At 45.8% G+C, this 22,452-nt stretch overlaps 1 protein-coding gene across 1 annotated transcript in view; it reads left to right on the top strand.

Annotated features, from left to right (window-relative positions):
* Positions 1–9,612: 9,612 nt before the first annotated feature.
* Positions 9,613–22,452, top strand: part of TNN (tenascin N) — a 62,745-nt gene continuing 49,905 nt past the window's right edge. Inside the window, exons 1-4 of the mRNA XM_072830715.1 lie at positions 9,613–9,709; positions 18,680–19,111; positions 19,764–20,045; positions 20,611–20,874. Of these exons, the coding sequence (XP_072686816.1) occupies positions 18,706–19,111; positions 19,764–20,045; positions 20,611–20,874 (952 nt within the window). The 5' untranslated portion in view covers positions 9,613–9,709; positions 18,680–18,705. The remainder of the gene's footprint in view (positions 9,710–18,679; positions 19,112–19,763; positions 20,046–20,610; positions 20,875–22,452) is intronic.

The raw sequence follows: 22,452 nt of genomic DNA on the forward strand, positions 1-22,452 counted from the left end.
CTATTAAAAACTTAGAAAGAAACTTTTAAGTCTTGTGACCTTGGAGTAGTAAATAGTTTCTTATATAGGACACCTCAAGCACAAGCAGCAAAAGAAAAAAAATAAATTTGATTACATCGAAATTAAAAAATTTTATGGGACGCCTGGGTGGCTCAGTCGTTGAACGTCTGCCTTCAGTTCAGGGAATGATCCTGGAGTGCCAGGGTCGAGTCCCGCATCAGGCTTCCTGCATGGAGCCTGCTTCTCCCCCTGCCTGTTTCTCTGCCTCTCTCTGTGTGTCTCTCATGAATAAATAAATAAAATCTTTAAAAAAAAGAAATTAAAAATTTTTATGCTTCAAAGGATGCTTTCATGAACGTGAAAATAAAATCCAAAGAGTGAGAAAAATATTTGCAAATCATGTTAAAGAGTTTAATTTACAGAATGTGTAAAGAACACTTACAGCTCAACAATAAGAGTATAAATAACCCAATTATAAAGAACAAAGGATTTGAATAGACATTTCTCCAAAGAAGATATACCAATGGCCAATAAGCACATGAAAAGGAGCTCAACATCATTAATCATTAATGAAGTACAAATCAAAATCTCAAGATTACTACTTCACACCCACTAGGATGACTGTGATAAAAAAAGTCAGACAACAACTAGTGTTGGAGAAGACATGGAGAAATTGGATCACTTATACATTGCTGATGGGAATATAGCTAAACATAAAGTTACCACACAGCCCAGCAACCAATTCCACTCTTAGGTGAATACCAAGAGAAATGAAAATGTATATCCACGGAAAAACTTGTACACCAATGCTCATAGCAGCAACACTTATAATAGACAAAAGGTAGAAACAATCAAGTTTCCAACTATGGATGAATGGATAAGCAAAATGTGGTATATCCATTTGATAAAATATTATTTGGCCATGGAAAGGAATGAAGTACATGTTACAACACGGAGGAATCTTAAACTGTGTTATGTGAAAGAAACCAGTCACAAAAGGTCACATGTTGTATGATTCCATACAACAAATCCGATTATATGAAATGTCCAGAAAAAGCAAATTCATACAGACAGCAAGTAGATCAGTGGTTTTCACAGACTGGGGGAGGTGGAAATCAGAAGGTACTATTAATGGGTGTGGGGTTTGTCCTTAGATTGAAAAACATGCTCTCAAATTAAGTAATAGTGATGGCTATTCAAGCTTGTGAATACATGAAGAACCACTAAATTGTAGAGTCCCATTAAAAGGATGAATTCTATGTTATGTGAATTATGTTGCAATAAAAATATTTATATGACTATCTCATACAAATATCTCAAGGGGGAAACAGGACAAAAAATCAGTGGACTAATAAATGTTTAGTTTGCAAAATTTATAAAACTCTTTTATGATTCTGAAATGTACACATCCCATTTTATCACTTCCTATCTCCTTGGTCCAAATGACTTACAGCACAAATCAGTGGTTCTCAACCCTGGCTGCACATTTTAGAATCACCGTGGGAGCTTTTAGAAAATATGATGTCTTGGCCTGACCCCATGGCCAATTAAATCAGAGTCTCTGTGTCTCCTCCCCCTCAACCCTGGCATCTTATTTTATTAAACACGCCCAGGTGATTTCCATGTGCTGTCAAGCTTGAGAAATTAAATAGTGGATCAAGATCTGGGCAGCACTGGGTTGTATTATGAAGTGATTCTTTTTTTTTTTAATTTTTATTTATTTATGATAGTCACACACACATTGAGAGAGAGAGAGAGAGAGAGGCAGAGACACAGGCAGAGGGAGAAGCAGGCTCCATGCACCGGGAGCCCGACGTGGGATTCGATCCCGGGTCTCCAGGATCGCGCCCTGGGCCAAAGGCAGGCGCTAAACCGCTGCGCCACCCAGGGATCCCTATGAAGTGATTCTTTAGCTAAGTGTTTTCCCCCTTTGAGTCGGGTTTATTGAGATATAATTTGTATACATTAAAATTTACCCCCTTAAAGTACACAGTTCAATGAATTTTGACTAATGTATAAGGTTCTGTGACAAGCACCACAATCCAGAAAAAGAACATTTCCATTACTCTCGCAATGCCTTCGTGTCCCCTTGTAATGAATCTCTTCTCCCATGTATTAGATGCACATACTAGGATATTATACAACATTAAGGACCATGTCCTTGAAAGAATTTATAAGAAAATGGAGAAAACGATTTCTATGTAAAGTTAAAAGCAAAGAGCAGAAGAAAAATCCCTAGGTAATTTGATCCTAATTGTTTAATTTTTTAATACATATGCACAGATATACACATCTCTCTCTATATATATATGTGTGTGTGTGTGTGTGTGTGTATGTATGTATATGTATATATATATATATATACATTTATAGGAAAATCAGTGGTTATCTCTGGTTGTGGGAATTATAGGAAATGTTTATTTTCTTCTTTATATTTTTCTGCATGTTGCAGTTAGTCTATAATAATAAGTGGCTTTTAAAATGGAAATATTAATGATTACCTATAAAACAGTGATCTATGGGCAAGTGATGCATGAAGAGCCTCCTTAAAACTAAACTGCTGCCTTCTATAAGGTTCCAGGTCCCTGGCAGCAAATCCAGCCTTCTGATCCAACACACACTTCAGGTCACTGGCTCCTAGCAACTGTTATCGCCCAAAGAGATTAATAAGAAGATATTGAATTTTACTGAGATGGATATCAAAAAATATTGACCCAAGAGAAGAAAATATTGATAGAAGAAGAATCAAGGTCTTTAAATGCCTCGAAGGAAGTAATAATTTTTGCTTTGCTGAAAGCCTTTTGCTGAATGTCATATTCTGTGGTCTATTTTTGTAGGCACTTGCACATTTAAAGTCTAATATGGTACATCCTTGTAAACACTAACAGAGAACCTACCACAGAATCTACCATAGGGGGAAGATGACCCTATGGGTACAGAATATACAGAATTTATAACAGAGTGAGTGAGTAAACTGAAACAAGATGGTGGCAGTGGCAATCTGCTCAGGTTTGGTTTCAGTTCCTTCAGATTCAGCAGAACTGTAATTAAAAATACTAACGCATATCTTCCAACCAGCTCAAACAGACCCAAACCAGCCAAGGTCAGTTCCAGATCTCCTGACTAGACATAACTGATTGAGGCTCCCTCAGGGCTAATGCATTGGGTTTGGGGTGATTTCTTAGGACAAATAAAATTGGAGATGACGGGAGTTGGAATGCTTTTTCCTACATTTTTCTCAAATAAAAGAAGATGATATAATAACATGTTGGTTGAACCATCATTTGAAACAGCAACTTTGTTTTTTTCCAGGTTGTTCTGGAATGGGTTATAGTATTTGGACAAAATAATGAGTTAAACTTTGTTTCAAGTTAAATTATGCCCCTAGTTTGGGAATAGGTTCTGCATCATTTTTCCATTGTTGCATAGCAAACCTCTCCAAAATACGGTGACTTAAAACAATTAGTTATTTGCTCCTAATTTTGTGGGTTGGTAGTTTGGACTAGACTGTGCTCGGATGTCTCACATAGTATTGGCTTCACTCATTCATATGTCTGGGGCCTCAGCTAGGATGGCCAGTTTTCTTTCTCCTTCTGCTTTTTTATCCTCCAGAAGCCACTTATATTCCAAGAAGGTGATAACAGAAACTCTAAGGCCACTTGAGGCCCAATAATAATAGAATAATAATGTCACTTCGCCACATTGTATGGGGCGAAGGAAGTCACAAAGGAAGGCCAATTTCAAGTAGTGGGGAAGTAGACTCAGCCTCTCATGGGGAAGAGCTGCAAAGAATTTATGGCTATTTTAAGCTTACCATAGACTCCTAACCTAAGGACATCATGGTGGAGCTAATAGAACTGAAAACTTTGGAAACTGATTTCCCAGTCTCCAAGTCATGGCCTGTGCTAGCTGTGACTATTTCCCCATAGGTGTTCCCTACATATCTCATTCTATGATCTCAATAGAATGTCAATAAATTACTTTGCTATTAAAACATTAACTGAGCAATATTGAATTCCTTAGATGCTTTTAGCTCTAAGAAATAAAATGCAGACTCAAGAAAGTTCTGAAGTAGTAAAACTCTACTTGGCTAGTATCCCTTATGTTTGGGAGACATTTTCATATGTTTGCCAGGTGTCTGACACAGTCCTTATATAAAGATGTGACAATGTCTGTCTCTTCTTTGGGTCATTTATTTATCTTTTGAGTGAAAGAAACCTTCGAAGCCCTGCCAGCAGCCTCTTCCTACATCTTACTGACCTCAAACGTATTGCAAGATAATGTCTGGATTAGTCAGTGGCAGTGGAATTAGATCTGTCGGAACCCACCTCATTGGGCAGGGAATGGGTCCAGACTCCCCTGAAGCCCATGATCAGGAAGAAGTGGTTGGATATCTAAATAAAATTGGAGTTGTTATGGGAAAGAGGAAGGATAAGGCTTTTGGGAGGTAGACAGAACAGTACCTGCCAGAATGGTTTAGCCCTGCTATGTTTGGGGAATTTGCTTTGCTCCTGGGCATTTTGAGGAATAAATCTGTCATGATGGAATTTCAGGTAATGTATTATGTACTTTGCAATACCATAGGTGATGTGAGGGGAAAAAAGAAAAGAAATTCCTTGTTCTCCAGGAGTTCCTACTGAACTTAAGGAGGCTCTGTGTGGGGATGCCTGGATGGTGCAGTGGGTTGAGCGACTGACTTGGTTTTAGCTTGGGTCATGATCTCAGGGTTATGAGATCGAGCCTAGCTTTAGGCTTTGCACCCAGTGGGGAGTCTGCTTGAGATTCTCTCTCCTTTCCCTCTGCCCCTCTCGCTTGCACTCTGTCTCATAAACAAACAAACAAATCTTTTTTTTTAATTTTTTATTTATTTATGATAGTCACACAGAGAGAGAGAGAGAGAGAGAGAGAGGCGGAGACATAGGCAGAGGGAGAAGCAGGCTCCATGCCAGGAGCCCGATGCGGGACTCGATCCTGGGACTCCAGGATCACACCCTGGGCCAAACGCAGGCGCTAAACCGCCGCGCCACCCAGGGATCCCCAAACAAATCTTTTTAATAAAAAAAAAGGAGACTCTCTGCATGGACACATGGCAAAGCCAACCAGCACTATTGGTCTTGAAATGAGGGATACAGGGAAGATATTCTGTAACTGAGGTGCCAAGTGAGGTCACCTTTCTTAGAGAGTTAAATTTAGTCAGGTCTAACCTCCAACCTCCAACTTGTGGAAAATCCGAAGCACCCCCTGTTTCCATCACCAATTTCTGTGAATTCTATCCTGGACAAGGTATAGGGGTTTATGGCCTACAGACATGTCTGGCTCTGGATTTTTGCTTCCTGTGAACTCTGTTGCATGGTGTCTTAATCCTCTGGCTGTTTCCTTTTGTGCCACACTGACCCAGATGTGTGATCCAGTCCTTCCCTTTGGTTTTTCTTCTCCCTTTTAAAAAAAAAAAAAAAAAAAAAAAAGCCTCTGTGTGTGTGTGTAAGACTCAGCCTTAGGTTGAGATTCTCTGTGTGTGTGCGAGACTCAACCTTAGGTTGAGTTTTACGGGATCATGAAGGAGGGTTTATATAAGGCAAAGCAAATACTTTAATATTGAATAGACATTCTTGTTCTTAAAATTAATTTATCTGTTAAGGATTGTCTCACTGGCCTAGGAGTCCTCTGTCTTCATGCTTCATGCCTCACCACCTCCATAATCTTTTATGTTTCCCCTTGTGAGTTCCTGTTCATCCCATGCAGAGCAGTGGCCTTTATTGGTTTGTTTCTTAGTTTCATTGCAAGCCTGCCCTTAGTATCCCAAGTATTTTTCTCCATGAATAGTGTTACCTCCCTAAGAGAAACTTTGGAGCCAGCTGTTAGAAAAGCAAAGATTTCACTTTGGTTTAGGCCATAATAGTAGGGAAATCAGAGATGATCATGGAGTGGAGATGGGCTTGGCCTCAAGAAGAGGGGGCACAGGTAAGATGAGCATTGTGTGTACCAGGACCCTCGAAAGCTAGCTGAGTGGTTGAAGCCTGACCACTTGCATTTGCAAACAGTGGAAGATGAGTTTGGACATGAGGATGTGATGCGGCCATTACAGAGAGCTTCAGAAACTTGAGTCTGTAGATAATGAGAGCTTCTGAAAGATTTGGACAGATGAGTGACATGAGAGCTTACAGTTTAGAGAGAGCATTTTGCCAATGGTACTTGGGTGGGCTCTGTGGCAGAAGTCAAGCTGTCCATCAATGTTCATTCTCCTTTTTTGAACTAATACTGCTTCTGAGCTTTCATTGGACACAGGGCCACTTAGCTGATGATATGCCAGGGTCTCTGGCAGCTGTGTGTGATCATGTGACTAAATTATGCCCAAAGAGAAGCTACAGAAATGTGTGCCCCTTCTAGGCTGTGCCCTTATCCAAAAATGTCTATCATTCTCCAGTAGAAGCAAACAAGGCTCCTTGGAAAAACAACGGATTTTAGGATTAGGGCAGGAGAAGTCCAAGATGAGCCTGACTATTTTGCTTTTCAGAAAGGAACTGCTCAAAAAGTGGCAGGGGCATGTTACAAGGACACAGGAACCAGCTGAAAGGGCTCTCCCTGGTCAAATCTGGGATTATTTGAGCAATGAAATAAATAATGAGAATAAAGGAAATATGACATATAGAATAAAAAGTAAGGATACATGAGTCAGTTTTTGAATATAGATAAATAAAATAATAAAGTGGGGGGAGAGGAAGGAAAATCCCTACTGCATAATAGAATTTCATCTATGAACATGGAAGGAGTGATGGAATTAGAAAAATTAGAAAAATTACCATCAGCAGAGTAAATATTTCAGGTAAGATTTAACAATGGGTGCTCAACTAGCAGGTAGAAGTAGAAAACCAAGCCAGACATGTACATGGTCTCAAAACTTCTTCCCACAAGACACCTACCAATTACCAAGGGAACACCTATTTCAGTGGAGAAACCTAGCAGACCCCATCTTAATCAAGTGATCCACATCACCGACACTGGGACAATTTGATATTAAATGCCTCCTGGTAAGATGCACCAAGGATACACCACTTCTGTTGTATTCCTGCCTAAAATGTATAACCTAAATCTAGTTGTATAGAAGTATCAGACAAACCCAAACTGAGTCTGTTCTACAAAATGATTGACCTTCACTCTTCAAAAATGCCACAGTCATGAAAGACAAAGGCTGAAGAAGTGTCCTAGGTTTAAAGAAACTCAAAAGATAGGACAATTAGATACAATGAGTTATACTGGATTGCATCCTGGATCAAGAAAACAATTTTTATTTTGCTATAAATGACATTAGAGAGACAAATGATGAACTTTGAATACAATCCAATAATTAGACAATAGTATTATGTCAATGTTAATTCCCTTATTTTGATCATTGTATTGAGGTTATATAAGAATATGCCCCAGTTTGGGGGAAATATTATACATGGAAGTTAGGGGAGGCAAAGGAGTAAAGGAATAAAGAGATACATCATGTCTTTGACTCTCAAATGTTTTAGGAAAAAAATATATAGGAAGAATGAATGATAAAGCCAATTTGGAAAATGTGGGTGGAACTTTATTGCAAATGCTTTGTAATATTTTTGTAATTTTTCAGCAAGTCTGAAACAATTGTAGAATAAAAAGATTTTGTTTTTGTTTTTAAGGAATGCACATGTACTTTCTCTGCCCTCATTTCTTTAGTCTTACCTCTGGCTGGGAGATAGTCCTGGAGAGAGGTGGCTGTGCACTCTGGACAGTGGTGCTGCCCTACCAGCTCCAGGTGGCCTTTGTTATGTGAGAGGGAAATAATCTTCCATCTTGTTGGGCTATTTGCATTGGGTGGGAGAGCTCTTTGTTAGAGCTATATGTCCTGCATCTAACTCAAACAGGCTAAAGGAGGAAAGGCCTGGAGGAAAGTAGCCTCTTAGGAGCTTGTTGCATTGCTTTAGTTATTCCTATTTAAGGCATGGAAGATGAGGTAACGGAGAGAGTTGGTGAAGATCACTCATTGGAGGACAATTAACAAAAGTAAATTAAGACTAGGAGAGCAATGTGAGGAGACAGCAGGATCCTAGGAGCCTCCAGGAGACATTTTGCTATTTAAGAAGCAGAGAAAAAATATCCAGGAGAGAAAAGAAATGTTTTAACTCACACCACAATGAAAATACCACCACTGTGTATTGCTGGTCTGTATTCAAGGGCAGAGAGTAGGGCTACGTGGTTTTGAGTAAAGAGGGGCAGATAACTCTGAATCCTTCTAGGCTGAGGCAGGAATTATCGAAGACTACTTAGTGAGGTATGCAAGAAGAATCTTTATTTTTTTTTTAAAAGATTTTATTTATTTATTCATGAGAGACACAGAGAGAGGCAGAGACATAGGCAGAGGGAGAAGCAGGCTCCACGCAGGGAGCCCGATGTGGGACTTGGTTCCCAAACTGGGATCATGGCTTGAGCCAAAGGCAGACGCTCAACTGCTGAGCCGCCCAAGCATCCCAAGAAGAATTTTTAAAATAATAATAATGACAATAATGACAGCTAACATTTATTGAATCCTCGTGTGCCCCTGGGACTCAGTCAAAATTCTTTAGATGTATATGCTCCTTTAATCCTCACCATGACTGTATTATTCTTCTTTGAGAGATGAGTAAACCAAGATAGGAAGAAGTTAAGTCACAGGTCACTTGCAAGTAGCAGATGCAAACTTCAGATATAGGGAACTTGACTCTGGATGTACCCTCACACTTCTGGGGCAACTGCTCCACCCCCCGTCTCTCCTGTCCTTCTTTCCTTCCAACAACATTCAGTGCCTACACAGGTAGGCTGAAACATATTGGCTCCTTCCACTGTGTCACAGATCTGCATTCTAGAACCTACTTCAGGCAGGGTAGAGGTGGGGTGGAGGGTAGAAAGGACAGTGAGTGTCAGCCATGGCTCATTGGAATAGATCTGGTTCATAGAAAGAATTAAGGTCTGTCCATCTGATGGCAGAAGAGGAAGGGGCAACACTCTGTTTTCCTGGTGATGGAGCCCTTCTGTGGCTGGTGTGCGGGAGGCCTCCTGGAAGGGGTAGGCCAGGGTGGGCAGTGGAATCGAATGCCTAGGACCTACTGTTCTTGCTCCTAGAGTCCTCAGAGCCTCATTCACTCAGAGCTGTGAATTGATGGAAGGAGGAGATGGGAGGTTGCAGGAAGCTCTGTCCCTGAGGGTCTCTGCTCATTTCTTTCTGTGCCAAAAGTCATTTCATATTTAAAAAATCGTAGGCAATTAAGTCCCATGGTGCCTAAGACAGAAAAAAAAAAAGAAAGAGACTGTATAAAATCTCTTTCAAACTCAAAGACCCAGCTCCTGGCCAGGAGACATGCAAACTCTTTTAATAACCTTATTCTGGATCCACTTAAATGGAAACAGTCTCCAGTATTTTTAGCTGCTGCGTAATGGATGTAAAAAAGAAGGGGGAAATGTGTACGGTTTTTCTTCCCTAGTTAGAATACGAAGGAATTGCTCATTATCTCTTAACTGAGTCTCTTATGAGAAGAGGGAAACACCCCAGAGTCCTCATTGGCTCCTCCTCTGGCCCCAACGGGATTTAAACCCAAGGAGGGAAGCTCAGAGGGGAGAGAAGGCTGGAAGGAGCAGCACCGAGTTCTGCAGCACAAGGGGCCCAGGTCCTGAGTGACAGAAGTGTTGGAGGTGGTGCCCAGCAGCCTTTGAGGTAAGAGCACCAGTGTCTGAAGGCTTTACCTATGACAAGGAGGAAGGTGGCTAGGTGGGAATGAGCTCCTGAGCCTGAAAATCCAGACAGCGTAACCAGTGTCCTATTACTTCTGGTGGGAAGGAAAACCCAATTAGGAAATATTTTCCAGGACCCAAGCTACATGTCCTTAACCAGCAATATACTCGATACTCCAACAGGACTGAGTGCAGTCATCATCTTACCTGATAATGCTAGTCTGTGTGTTGTAGGAAATTTCTGCCTGGGGTAATAATAGATTTTTACATACAATGTTTTCTTTAAGTTTGGTGTGTCCTTCTCAGCACTATTTCTTTGTTGGCTTTTTAAAACTATTGCTACAATGTCAAAGTAATTTTTTGGTAATTTTTCTTACACCTCACTGTTTAAAAGAATTCTAAAATGAAACTTTGATTTTAGATGTGATCAGAAAACTATTCTAACTTTCCCCTTTTCTGGATTTTGCATATGCCAAGTAAGATGATATTTGCAAATGCACTTGAAGAGCTTTGAAGTTTTTTCAAACAGTTAATTTTTTTAGGTTTTCTTTCTTATTTGTAAGAGGACAATTTCCTCCTCCAAAATTCCCATGCCATGACCCTTGCAATGCCTCAAGAACACCCATTGGAAACATTTCAAGAAACTATGTGGTGAACCAGTTCTTGGGGGTCTCTTTACTCACTTATCTATTTATTTTTGTGGTTGGGAGAGAGTTGAGGGACTGGAGAGAGAGAGAATAAATGAGAATAGTCACCTAAAAGCACAAAACTGGAGTTGCTGATATAAGCATTAAAGAAAGAACAAATCCTAATGTGAAAATAACAAACTAGGTTAGCTGCAGTGCCTAATGTCCATGGGCTCTTTGAGGAGCCAGCCAGGAGCCAGGTGACCCCTGCTTAGCCTGGACTATAGACTGGTGGCCGGCTAAGCACAGAATCTGCATGAGAAGAATTTGGTGTTTGTTGGAGACTCAAAGTCCAGGTGATGAGGCTGGGAGACAGACTCTTAACATCAGTTATCATTTTTTCCAAGGGGAGGAGGGAATTCTCCCCACAGCCCCAAACCAGACATTCTTTCATTCAGCTTTGAGTCTTGCTATGTCCCCAAGTTTATGGCTATAGCTGAGTCCTGAAGAAGGCAAAATGGGGCAGGATGACTTCAGATCATCTTGTGGCTTCTGGTTTCTATTCCAGCATCGTTCTGTGGTTTGAAATGTAGGGTAGGCTGAGGTCTGCTCTGGAGAAGACGCCTTTAGGAATCATGTCAGTGGAAACTCTTATCCATCCACTGCTCATTCCAGAGCCTTGGCTCCTATAGGGTCTGGGTAGAGACGTGAGATCATGGTTTAGGTTCTGGAGCAGTATCTGGAGCCACCAGTCTGTGAACTGACGATGCTAAGATCTCAAGCCTGGTCCCTGAATGGCCAGGAGCTTTGCAGGGTCTCACCACAGTAGACTCACTGCTAATGTCAACCAGCCACTGTCTGAATATGTGCTGTTGGTCTCAAGGGAAGACCAGAGAGTATGGATGGAACCTAGCGTCTTTGGGAGAAGGCTGGCACTTTAAAAGTATTACAATAAGTGGAAAAGCATACGTTAAACTAAGGAAAGGAAATGCAACATTTTCGTAATATGCCTCGCTTCATTATCACTCAGCTGAAACAGTTTGTCATCAGAAGCTCCCTATACCTGTGTGTCTAGCAAAGTGATGCTTTAAAACCATTCTGGAGATTGGCTGTGTGGCTGGATGTAGGGGAGGCAGGTCTTGAATTTATGCTCCTGTGCCCATTTCATCTTCTCACTGTGCATGAGCCTGTGTATGCCAATGAAAGTGAATGGAAGGGCTTTCTGTGAGAAGGGGATTCATTCCCATGGTGTAAATGGACATTTTTGCTTGATGCTCAGGAAAAGCATTAAGAAAGCTTAGCACAGAGCCTGGCACATCAAAAGAACTGAGAAAATGGAAACTACTATTGTCACCCATTTGAGCCCCCATAAGGTAGATTAATATTTGGTTGATGGAACAAAACAACCACACCAGCTCGTGACCACCCCTGAAAAGGTGATTGAGTGCTGAGGCTGGAGCAGAGACACCATGTGTTAGCTTTTCTAGCTTACGGTATGTGAGCAGATTGGTGGAAAGAGCTCTTCAGGAAAAGGGGTCTTGCATGGCAGTGTGAGTCATCTACAAGGACTTTTTGGACACTCATGGGTGTGGTCTACTAGATCCAGAAGAGCGGGGGACCGGATAAGCCTTATCCCATGAAGCCAATTGTTCGTTCTCACCCATACTTGGTGTTTCATATCCTATATGGTATACCTGTGCAGAGAGTTCAGTGTCACAGGGACCAGAAATAAAAGTGATCGTAAATATTTGGTTTGTCTGGAGTGTGACCTAGCTGAAAGAGCACTGTCTTGTGCATCTCACATGCTTGCATTACCGCAAGAGAAAGAGATCAGAAGTGAAATCTCTTATCTCTGAGATCAGGCTGAGGTGTCAGGCTGAGGGTGAGCCAGGCACCCAAGAACTTGCTCTTCTGGACCAAGTACTTGGGCCAGAAGACGTGGGGGTCACCTAGGGCCCAGGCTGTAGATTAGGGGCAGAAAATGTCCGAGAGAGTTTGGGGAAGGAGTGACAAGTTTGCCAGGTGGCATTTGTGACATCAGTGCATCCCTACCACCATGTGCCCCACTTTCCTTCATGGTTCGATGATATCCACCCTGTGATTTGGGGGCAGAATATTAAAAAGTATCTTTTTAACTCTACTGGAAATGGATGATACAATTTTTCTAAAACCCAAAGCAGTGCTCTCATTTGCTTGTGGTTAATTGTAAAGGCAGGATGAGGTAATACGGGAACCAAAGAAAGCCCTGAATTTAAGTAGAAAGATTTGTAATGGTGGCTAGAAATTGGCTGCCACTCTTTTTGTTGTAAGTAATGTATTTTATTTCTGACCAGGATGTGTGTCCTTCTTGGGGAAAACGAGGTGATGTGTAGACCATCTGCCCTAGGATAGGAGAGGACCATCTAGGACACAGGCTCTATCCTCTTCTTCTGGCCAAGCCTCAGTTGACATCTGTCCCTATAGACAGAAGTCTTGGTCTGCTTTGTGTTTCTTGGGAAGGCACTTCTCCACATCTCATGAGAAGCAAGCAGGATTTAACCTCATTGGGGGAAAAACAGTTCTCTTTCTAGGAGATCATCCTCGGCACTGCTCAGAGAGGAAGTGCAGGCATAGGATTTAGCTACTGAGCAATTCATATTGACTTGAGCACCCAGTAAGCTGTGAGTTTCTCTTATTTTCAGAAGAATCTCTCTTAAATATGATAGACAAGAGGACAATGATTTCTTTCTCACATGTAGTAATCTTCTCATTGGCTTTTTTTTTTCTTTTTTTTAATTTGGGAGCAGTACAGATAGCAGAGAGATGAAGAACACAGATAAGGAGAGTGGACAGACCTGGTGTTTGATCTCAGCTCTGTTGCTTATTAGCTGTGTGCCCTTGGGCAAGCTACTAAACCTCTCTGAACACCTGTAACAAAGAATGAGATCAATGGATTCTCAGGATTCTGAGGACTAAGTGAGAATAACATTTATAAATTGCCCAGCCCAGTCCCCATCGTCTAATAAACACATATGCGATAAACCTAGGTGCTATTGTTACTTAGTACACAAACCATTACCTTGGCCAAGATTGTGCTATGAGACTAGAGATACAGAAGGGATCAACATATTCATAGCCACTGCCATGAGTGAGATTATAGGGATGTGTAGGTGAAGAACACACATAGATTTTGGAGCTATCAGTGTTTGGCTGGAGATTGAAGCCACGGGGGTAGGTGTGGCCATCAAGAGAGAATGAACAGAACACAAAGGTAAATCCCTGTGATATCAGTATGGTTCTCAGGGCAGAACCAGGGGAACCATCCATCCAGCTGATGATCAGCATCACACACCTCAAAGGGCCTTTCTCGAAAAAGCAATACCAGGCAGCATTTGTCTTGAGTCTTAATATGCCTCTGCCCACCCCCCATCCCCACCTCCCCAGATCCCCTACCATCCCTCCTGCAGTCAGAATTAAAGACAAGAGGAGAGTCAATGAGACTGATTCTCAGGGACACCTGGTTTCCTGTAGGCACATTCCATACACGTAAACCCCCTTTGTCTCATACATTCCTACAGCATTTGCGAAATGTTTTCTCAGCAGAAAAATCATCCCCATTCGGAAACTTATCCTGCATTTTCCTGGGTGACATTTGCTGCCCTGTCCGCCCCCTCCCCACCCTGCCGGAGCTCTCTGTCTGTGGTCTGCTGGCCGTGCATACTAAAGGCATTGGTGAGGTCATCCCTTCCCTGTGCTCTTACGCAAGGGCAAGGCCGTCTCTCCTGCCACGTGTTGGAAGGAAAGCCAGCAGCTTCTCCTCTCGCTCATTACACTTGACAGAAGTGCTAGATTGAGGATTCCCCCCTCCCATCTTCTTTCGAACGATCACCCTGCCCGGGGAAATCTGAGCTCAACTCGGGGAATCCAAGAGGCTGCAATTAGCGAGGACATCTTGTAACAAGCGACAGGCGGCAGAAGGACAGGCGACACCGAGGGCTCCTATGAGGGCTTCTGGGGTTTCTCATATTCCAGGCTTCCAAAAACAAACAGTGAGACTGGGCTTCGCGCAGCCTTGCTGCGGTTTATGGCAAGAGTCTGTGGCTGTTTTGCATTCGTGCAGAACTTCTTCAAAAACCCATCTGTACTCCATTTGCGTCTCAGAAAAGAGTGAGCCATGGGGTGGGAGCGGGGTTTGGATGGCAGCAGCTGGCAGGGAAGTCTGAGTCCGCTTCCCTGTCTCCACCGTTGCCTGGGAAGGGGATTCATGACACTGAAAACTCCATACAAAGAAGTTGCCTTAGAGATCAGTGTGTGTGGTTATTGGGGGGTGACAGAAATACGGGGGTGGGGGGTGGAGGGCTCAGTTAGTGGACCCTGTGTAGATGGCTTTAAGTTCGCAGCCCTGCACTTTTGCTGCATAGTCAAAGGCACATTGCCTCATGCCCCCAAGTCTCATTTTCCCACCTTGGGGAGGGAACAGATCGATGTGAGTGATGGTGTTTTCATGGGGTTGAACTTTTGAGGACAGCAATCGTGAAATATCATTATTTTTACCCAAAACCTGCCTTCCAACGTGCTCTACTGGCCCTCCTCACCCCCACCCCCCTCCTCTGACAAAAATCCCAAGCAGATTCCAGAGATTTGCTGGTCACTTTTGGGACTGGAAGAAAACTCTTTTGTGAAGGGGAGGTAGATCCCAGTAGGAGAGCCTCAGTCTCCCATCCAGGCCACATGTTTTCTTTCCACCCAGCTCAGGCCTGATGCTGGAATCTGCAGATGGGCAGGAGGGGAGGGGTCCCTCTGGGTCTGGTACCTTCCTTCCTCCACTGCCTCCCCCACCTGGCCTGGCTGCTTCTGGCTTCCCCAGCTTGCTGACTGAGGCAGGGAGGCAAGTCAGAAGGGAACAGGTATTTTTATCTAGTTAGAGCTGCTATGATGGTTTCCTTCTAGTTATCGATGCCTTTGTTGTGGCAGCTGCTCCCAGTGCTGGCTCCACCTGCCCCCACTTGTGGGAATCTGTTGTGAGTTTTCCAGACCCTCTGCATTCTACCCTCTGGGTACGTCCTCTCATGGTTTGCCCACTGGGGAGACACACTCCTGCTGAGCAATAGCCCCTCAGCTCTGGCCCCCAGCTGCCTTTTATATGTGGCATAGACTTGACCTATGGCAGGATTTCTATATTCTTGTCTCCCCAAACTCTTGGGGGCACAGTCTCTCCCACCATTGCCTCCTCTGATCTCTGCTGTGCAGGCTGTGCCAGGCAAACACTCACCTCTGAATTCCTCTGGGCAAGAGGCAGGTACTGGTCTCTCTGCCCTCCACCTTCTATGTAAACCAACCTACCCCCAGAAAATCGCCAGTAAAGCATTTCCCTTTAGAATGTGTGGGCGCTTATTACCCACTGTGCAAATCCCATGACAAGGAATGTCTCACTGACCATTCTATTACCTCAGCAAGGTGTTGAGTCCAGTTCCTGGGACATAGTAAGTGCTCAGAAAAGGTGCATTATTATAATTTTTAAAAAGGTTTATTTATTTATTTATTTCTTGTGTATGAGCGGGGGGAGGGGCAGAGGGAGAGGGAGGAGAGAATCTCAAGCAGACTCCACACTGAGCACGGGGGCTCTGAGACTGGGCTCAATCTCATGACCCTGAAATCATGACCTGAACTGAAATTAAGAGTCAAGTGGTTAACAGACTGAGCCACCCAGGGGCCCCAGTTATTATTATCCATACTGCATGCTTTGAATTATAGGAAGAGCTAAGAAGGAGTGAGTGGGGCAAAGGGATGATATGAAGAAGAACTCTCCTTTGATGCTGCTCTGTTTAGATCAGAGTGGTAGTACAGCCCTTGGGTAAAACCTTAGCACAGGGCATCTGCCCAAAGGAGGGAATCACATAGGGAGGGTATACGCTGAACTCTTGTGTTATTTGTGTCAGAATTTCATATTGATGCAGAGCAAACACAGGCTTACAATCTGATGGACCTAGTTTTGAATCCTGACTGTGCCATTTACTAGTTGGATCACTCCTGGTTTCACACCTCATTGCTCACCCAGGATAAGCAGAGTAGCACTAATCTTGTTTAGCAGCTCTGAAGATTAACTATGAGGATTAATGTACCTGGCCAACGCGTGGCACAAAGCAGCAGCTTGACAAATAACATGTAGTATTATTGTAATATTATTATTGTTATCTCTAATAATAATTCAGCCAGGGATCTTCACCCCCCACTTCTTCATACTAAATAAACGATGACTCTTAGAAATCAAAGATTTTATAAAGTATTAGAATTGGGTTCAATGATGCTTTCTTCCCTTTCTGACCAATGGAGTTATCTGCCCAGGTCAACTCTCTTGATGGTGTTCTGCTGACTGTGACTAATGAGTAGGAAAAGGGGCGGCATCTGATGATGGCCTGAGGAGGGCTTCTAGGATGTTGGCAACATTAGAGTTCTTAGCTGGGTGGTGGTTCCATGGCTGTTGCCTTTATAACAATTCATTAAAATGATGCCGTTTTTGTTGCATGCTCTTTTCAGGATAGATATCACCCTTCATAATAAAAAGGATGAGAAAGAGAAGGAAATCACATTCAGTCATTGATTAAAACCAAAACCTCAAATATTTATTGAGCACTTACTGTGTTCTTGGTATGGTACAAAGTGCTCTCCACATATAATGCGGTGAAGCAGGTGTTAACATTCCCACTCTATCAGATGAGGCTAATGCTGGGACAAGCAGTCTTCACAAGGCTAGACACCTAGCACCTGACTTGTCTTTCCAGAAAATTGTCACTGCTTCTCACAGTGGGGACAGAGAGCTTGGGCTTCAGTCTTGAAGACTTGGGACTTTGCCACAGGAAAGGACTAGGCTACCTGACTTCAGTCTCTGTACAAATGCTTGAGCATCTTGAGTTGGTCAAGAAGCAGCCCTACAGCTCTAGCTAAGGGGTGCCATGACAGCCCAGCAGAGAGGTGTTCTGGTGAACGCGTGCCCCTAAACAAATGTGAGGCACCACCTGGGTCTCCTGTGGTCTGCCCAGTCTCGGTCTGAGAGTGGTCAAGAACGTGCCATCCTGGGGGCACCTGGGTGGCCCAGTGGTTGATGTCTGCCTTTGGCTCAGGTCATGATCCTGGGGTTCTGGGATTGAGTCTCACATTGGGCTCCCCACAGGGAGCCTGCTTCTCCCTCTGTCTGTGTCTCTGCTTCTCTCTGTATGTCTCTCATGAACAAATAAATAAATCTTAAAAGAAAAAAAGTGCCATCTTGGGATAGGAGCTGGGGAGAAGCATCCTGTTGCACATTGATGGAGCTGGGGGCCAGGCTGGAGGTGAAACCTAACAGCCTGTTCCTGCTCCAGTGGCCTGACTGACAAATCAGGCCTGCTGAGCACTGACAGATTTGAGGGTGACTGACCCCTCAGATTGTGTGACTCTGTGCTCCTGCCTTGGGAGGGCTCCACAAGGAATCGGCCTTGGGTCCTGTGCTTAAGAGGCCGACAGCTTCATGGGGAGACAAACTGTGTATAAGAGTAACTATAACACAAGACAAACCATCAAGAGGCCCACAGAGGAACAAATCCATTTCTCTGAATTCTCAGCAGAAGGAGAGCCAGTAGTGTCCAGCTGGAGTGACACAGGGGACATGAGAGAGGGCTTCACGGAGAAGGTATTTGTGTTAGAAATTCTGGTCCTTTGTTGGCTTACAGGAGTCAACAGGCAGAGGTGGTAAGCAGAATCCTGGCCCGGGATCTGAGTACAGGCTCTGCCCTTCCTGCCCGTGGCACCCGGGACAATGTGTTCAATCCCGTGAGCCTTGGTTTCCTCATGTGTGCAAAGCAGCATAACATAGTGGACATGGATTAGCATGGACTCTGGAGCTGGACTGCCTGGATTCACATTCTGCAACTCTTGGCCACTTGCTGGTGGGCAAGTTATTTTAGGTGGCCAAGCCTCAGTTTCTGCATCTGTAAAATGGGGTAATAATAGGAGATTTCACTAAAGATTGTTGTGAGGATTGCATAAGATAAAACATGTAGAACACTTAGGACAGGGCCTGCCTGGTACATAGCCTGCTCTCTCTGTAGGTGGTGTTAATGGGGCAGGTAATATTAGGGGTGTGGTATAGATTAGGGATGGGGGGACTCGAAGCCCGGTCACAGTAGGACAGGAGGCAGGAATGGGTAGTGTGTGAGAAGAAACAAAAAATTTAGTTTAGATCCTCAGGAGCCACAGGGTGAAATATTTCTGCTGGTTTCTCAGCCTCCTGTGGGCTCCTAAAATCTACTCAAAAGGCCAATTTCCATCAGCAAATATCCATGGTTTGTCTTTTGCATCTTTTCTGGATACAGGTCTCCTAGAGGGTCTGCTCCTGAGGATGGGTCTCCAGGGGACATTCTGCTTCCCCCTGGGGCTCCTACTTGGCTCTGTGCTTTTAGTGGCATCAGCCCCAGCCACTCTGGAGCCTCAGGGCTGCAGTGACAAGGAGCAACAGGTCACTGTCAGTCACACCTACAAGATCGACGTGCCCAAGTCTGCTCTGGTCCAGGTGGAAACTGACCCTCAGCCCCTTAGTGATGATGGGGCCTCGCTCCTGGTCCCCGGGGAGGCTGAGGAACAGAACATCATCTTTAGGCACAACATCCGCCTGCAGACACCACAGAAGGACTGTGAGCTGGCAGGCAGCGTCCAAGACCTCCTGGCCCGGGTGAAGAAGCTGGAGGAAGAGATGGCGGAGGTGAAGGAGCAGTGTAATGCCCAGCGCTGCTGCCAAGGAGCTGCTGGTGAGCTTGCCACCTGGTATTCATTCAACAATTATTAATATTTTTTAAGATTTTACTTATTTAGTCATGAGAGACACAGAGAGACAGGCAGAGACATAGGCAGAGGGAGAAGAGGCCTCCTGTGGGGAGCCTGATGAAGGAGGGACTCAATCCCGGGCCCCCGGGATCACCACCTGAGCCAAAGGCAGAAGCTCAACCGCTGAGCCACCCAGGTGCCCTCAACAGACAATTGATGGGCCCCTTCTATGGGCCAGATGTTTCCCATGAGCCTGGGGTGCTCCCACCTCACTCTGGGTTTTCTCGGGGTGTGAGGGGGTCTTGTCCTTGGCAGTAGCTGCAGGAAGTACCCGCAGGCCTCAGGAGACAGGGGCCGGGGACTCCCAAAGTGAGTCTGGACTCCTGGGTTTCGGCTTGTGGGCGCTGAGAGACCAGGGGATCCAGTCTCTACTGGGAGGGGAAGCAGCAGCGGGGGTGGGGGTGGGGGGGGGGAGCTAGGTCAGAGTCTGGCTCAGGTGGGAAGGGGCAGCGCCCTGTCTTCGTCCTGGGCCCTGCCTCCTTCAGAGAACGCGTCCTGCCAGGACCCAGCGGGGGCTCCGGGGGGCGCCGGGGGGCGGGGAGGCCCGCACCCCAGCCCGCTCTCCCCTGGCGGCAGGTGCGAGCCCCCCCTGCAGCGGCCACGGGAGCCTCTCGCCGGACACCTGCGGCTGCATCTGCGACGAGGGCTGGGAGGGCGCGGCGTGCGAGCGGCCCGCCTGCCCCGGGGCGTGCAGCGGCCACGGCGTGTGCGTGCGCGGCGTGTGCAGGTGCCACGAGGACTTCACGTCCGAGGACTGCAGCGAGCGGCGCTGCCCCGGCGACTGCAGCGGCCACGGCTTCTGCGACACGGGCGAGTGCTACTGCGAGGAGGGCTTCAGCGGCCTGGACTGCGCGCACGGTGCGAGCCCCCCGCCCCCCCAGCTCCTTTCCCGGCCCCCGCGCCCGCACCTTTAGCCGTGGACACGCGGGCTCCTGCGCGAGGACCCGGCCTCCACCCCCCGCGCCCCCCCCCCCCGCCCGCGTCGTCGGAAGCCCTGCAGGGCTCGGGAAGCACAGATGGCTGGTCCCCCCCTCCGTGTGGGAGGCAGGGCGTCGGGGTGGGGCCCGAGGAGTTGCCGTAGCAACGAGTCCTAGATGATACTGACGCTGCAGGTTTGAGGACCAGTGGCCGTCTGCGATCTGATGCAGCCGTGCGTGCATCTGTGCGTGTGTCTGGGGATGTCTGAGTCGGTGCTAACACCCAGCCCTGTAACTGCCCGCGGAGGGTGGGGCGGGGGTAGCTGTCCAGAGCCGGGCCCTACACAGGCGCTGTGTGCCCTACACCTGCCACCGCAGGTGGGTGGATGAATGAAGGGGCAGGATTTGGCTGGCACAATACTATATAGTCGGTGACTCCACGTTGGTGATGCATCTTTGTCCCTGTTTCCCCACCCTCTTCACACCTCTTCCTGTTCCGCATCCAGTGGTGGCTCCCCAGGGCTTGCAGCTGCTCAAGAGCACCGAGAATTCCCTGCTGGTGAGCTGGGAGCCCTCCAGCGAGGTGGACCACTACCTCCTTAGCTACTACCCTCTGGGGCAGGAGCTCTCTGGGAAGCAGATCCAGGTGCCCAAGGAGCAGCACAGCTATGAGATCCTTGGTTTGCAGCCTGGAACCAAGTACATAGTTACCCTGCGCAACGTCAAGAAAGAAGTTTCCAGCAGCCCACAGCATCTGCTTGCCACCACAGGTGAGGGAGTGAGGAAGCGGCAGGATGCCTGGGGTTTCCCAGGAAAGGCCCCATTTTAAATATTTTCTTACGTTGTCCCCACAAATACCCTTCTGCTCCTCCGGAGCATTGTCCTAATTTGGAGTTGAAAAACATAGCCACTGCAATCCTAGTTTCTGGAGAAAAAACTCAGTCCTTGCTCCCTTCTCTCAGCTCCTCCAAGTCAGTGATAGAGCCTACTGGATTGGGGCTCAAGGGGTATTTTCTACCCCCGAGATCAGTAAGGCCTGATTGCCCTGTAGCCACACACACCCAGGCCCTCTGAGCCTTTGAGGCCACTCAGCAGGTTTGAGTTGGGGTGGGTGAAGATTTGCCACCTGTATCAGACACATCTCTGCAGGAAAGAGTGAACAGCGTAATTGAAGATGGTTTAGTGAAGAGGCATGAATGGGTAGGATTTGGCTGGTACAATGCTCTAGGACTAGCATCAGTGGGGACCCACCCCATTCTGAAGGGGCAGGGATGGAAATTGGGTCTCAGACCCAAAAACAGCTGTAGGAGAGGGCTGCCTGAGGAGGTACTTTTGGTACAGATGTAGGCATTCCACCATGACCTCACTGGGAGGGAGGGAAGGAGATCAGTTGCCTGACTTTCTATACTGCCCTCTGAGCTTCTGGTAACTCACTGGCTGAATGTAACAAGAAGCCAGAGGGCAAGGGGATCTGACTAACACAATTCATAGAGGTCATAATCTGGGACACACAGCAGGACAGGGGATGGATCTGGAGGGACAGAGTCTCTGGTGTACCACCAAATGTTACCAAAAGGTTTTGGAAAGACAAGCCTCACTGCTTACTGTTTAGAAATTCTTATTTTCTCATGAAAGTTCTTTTTTTTTTTTTAAGATTTTATTTATTTATTCATGAAAGACACAAAGAGAGAGGCAGAGACACAGGCAGAGGGAGAAGCAGGCTCCATGCAGGGACTCTGATATGAACTCGATTCAGGGACTCGAGGATCATGCCCTGAGCCAAGGGCAGGTGCCCAGCTGCTGAGCCACCCAGGCATCCCTCTCGTGAGAAAGTTCTTAAAGCAGCTTAGATCTTCAAGAGCTTGGAGAAACCTAGTTATTTGATTGCTTTGGATCCATGCATTCACTCATTTTACTGCACATCTACTGTGTACCAGGCACTGTTCTAGATGCTAATAAAAATCAGTTGCCTCAACTCTTCACTAAACTCTTGAGGAGAGATCCAGGGAGACCCAGATGGATGGGCTTTTGGGCACATAGCTGTCTCTGCAGAAACATCAGGCTGCCTATCCTGTTTGGTGGTGGGGATGGGGATGACTCCATGTTGGAAAGGACCATGAGGGCCCCCTCATCCTGGCAGTACAATTTGTGATTGCCTCTCTCAATCCCCTCCAGCCATAGACTGCCCAGGATACCCCTCGAGTTAGGTGGGTTAGGTTTATTGACTGTTGGAGTGTAGGACAACACATCATGGGTGTCCCAGTAAGAGCATTACAAAGGACTGGGGTAGAACTGGGGTTCGGGTTAGGTGATTTAGGGGAAGGTAGCCCGTAGGCTTTGCTTTGGCA

Source organism: Canis lupus, chromosome 6, assembly GCF_048164855.1.
Source record: "Canis lupus baileyi chromosome 6, mCanLup2.hap1, whole genome shotgun sequence".
Classification (NCBI taxonomy): domain Eukaryota; kingdom Metazoa; phylum Chordata; class Mammalia; order Carnivora; family Canidae; genus Canis; species Canis lupus.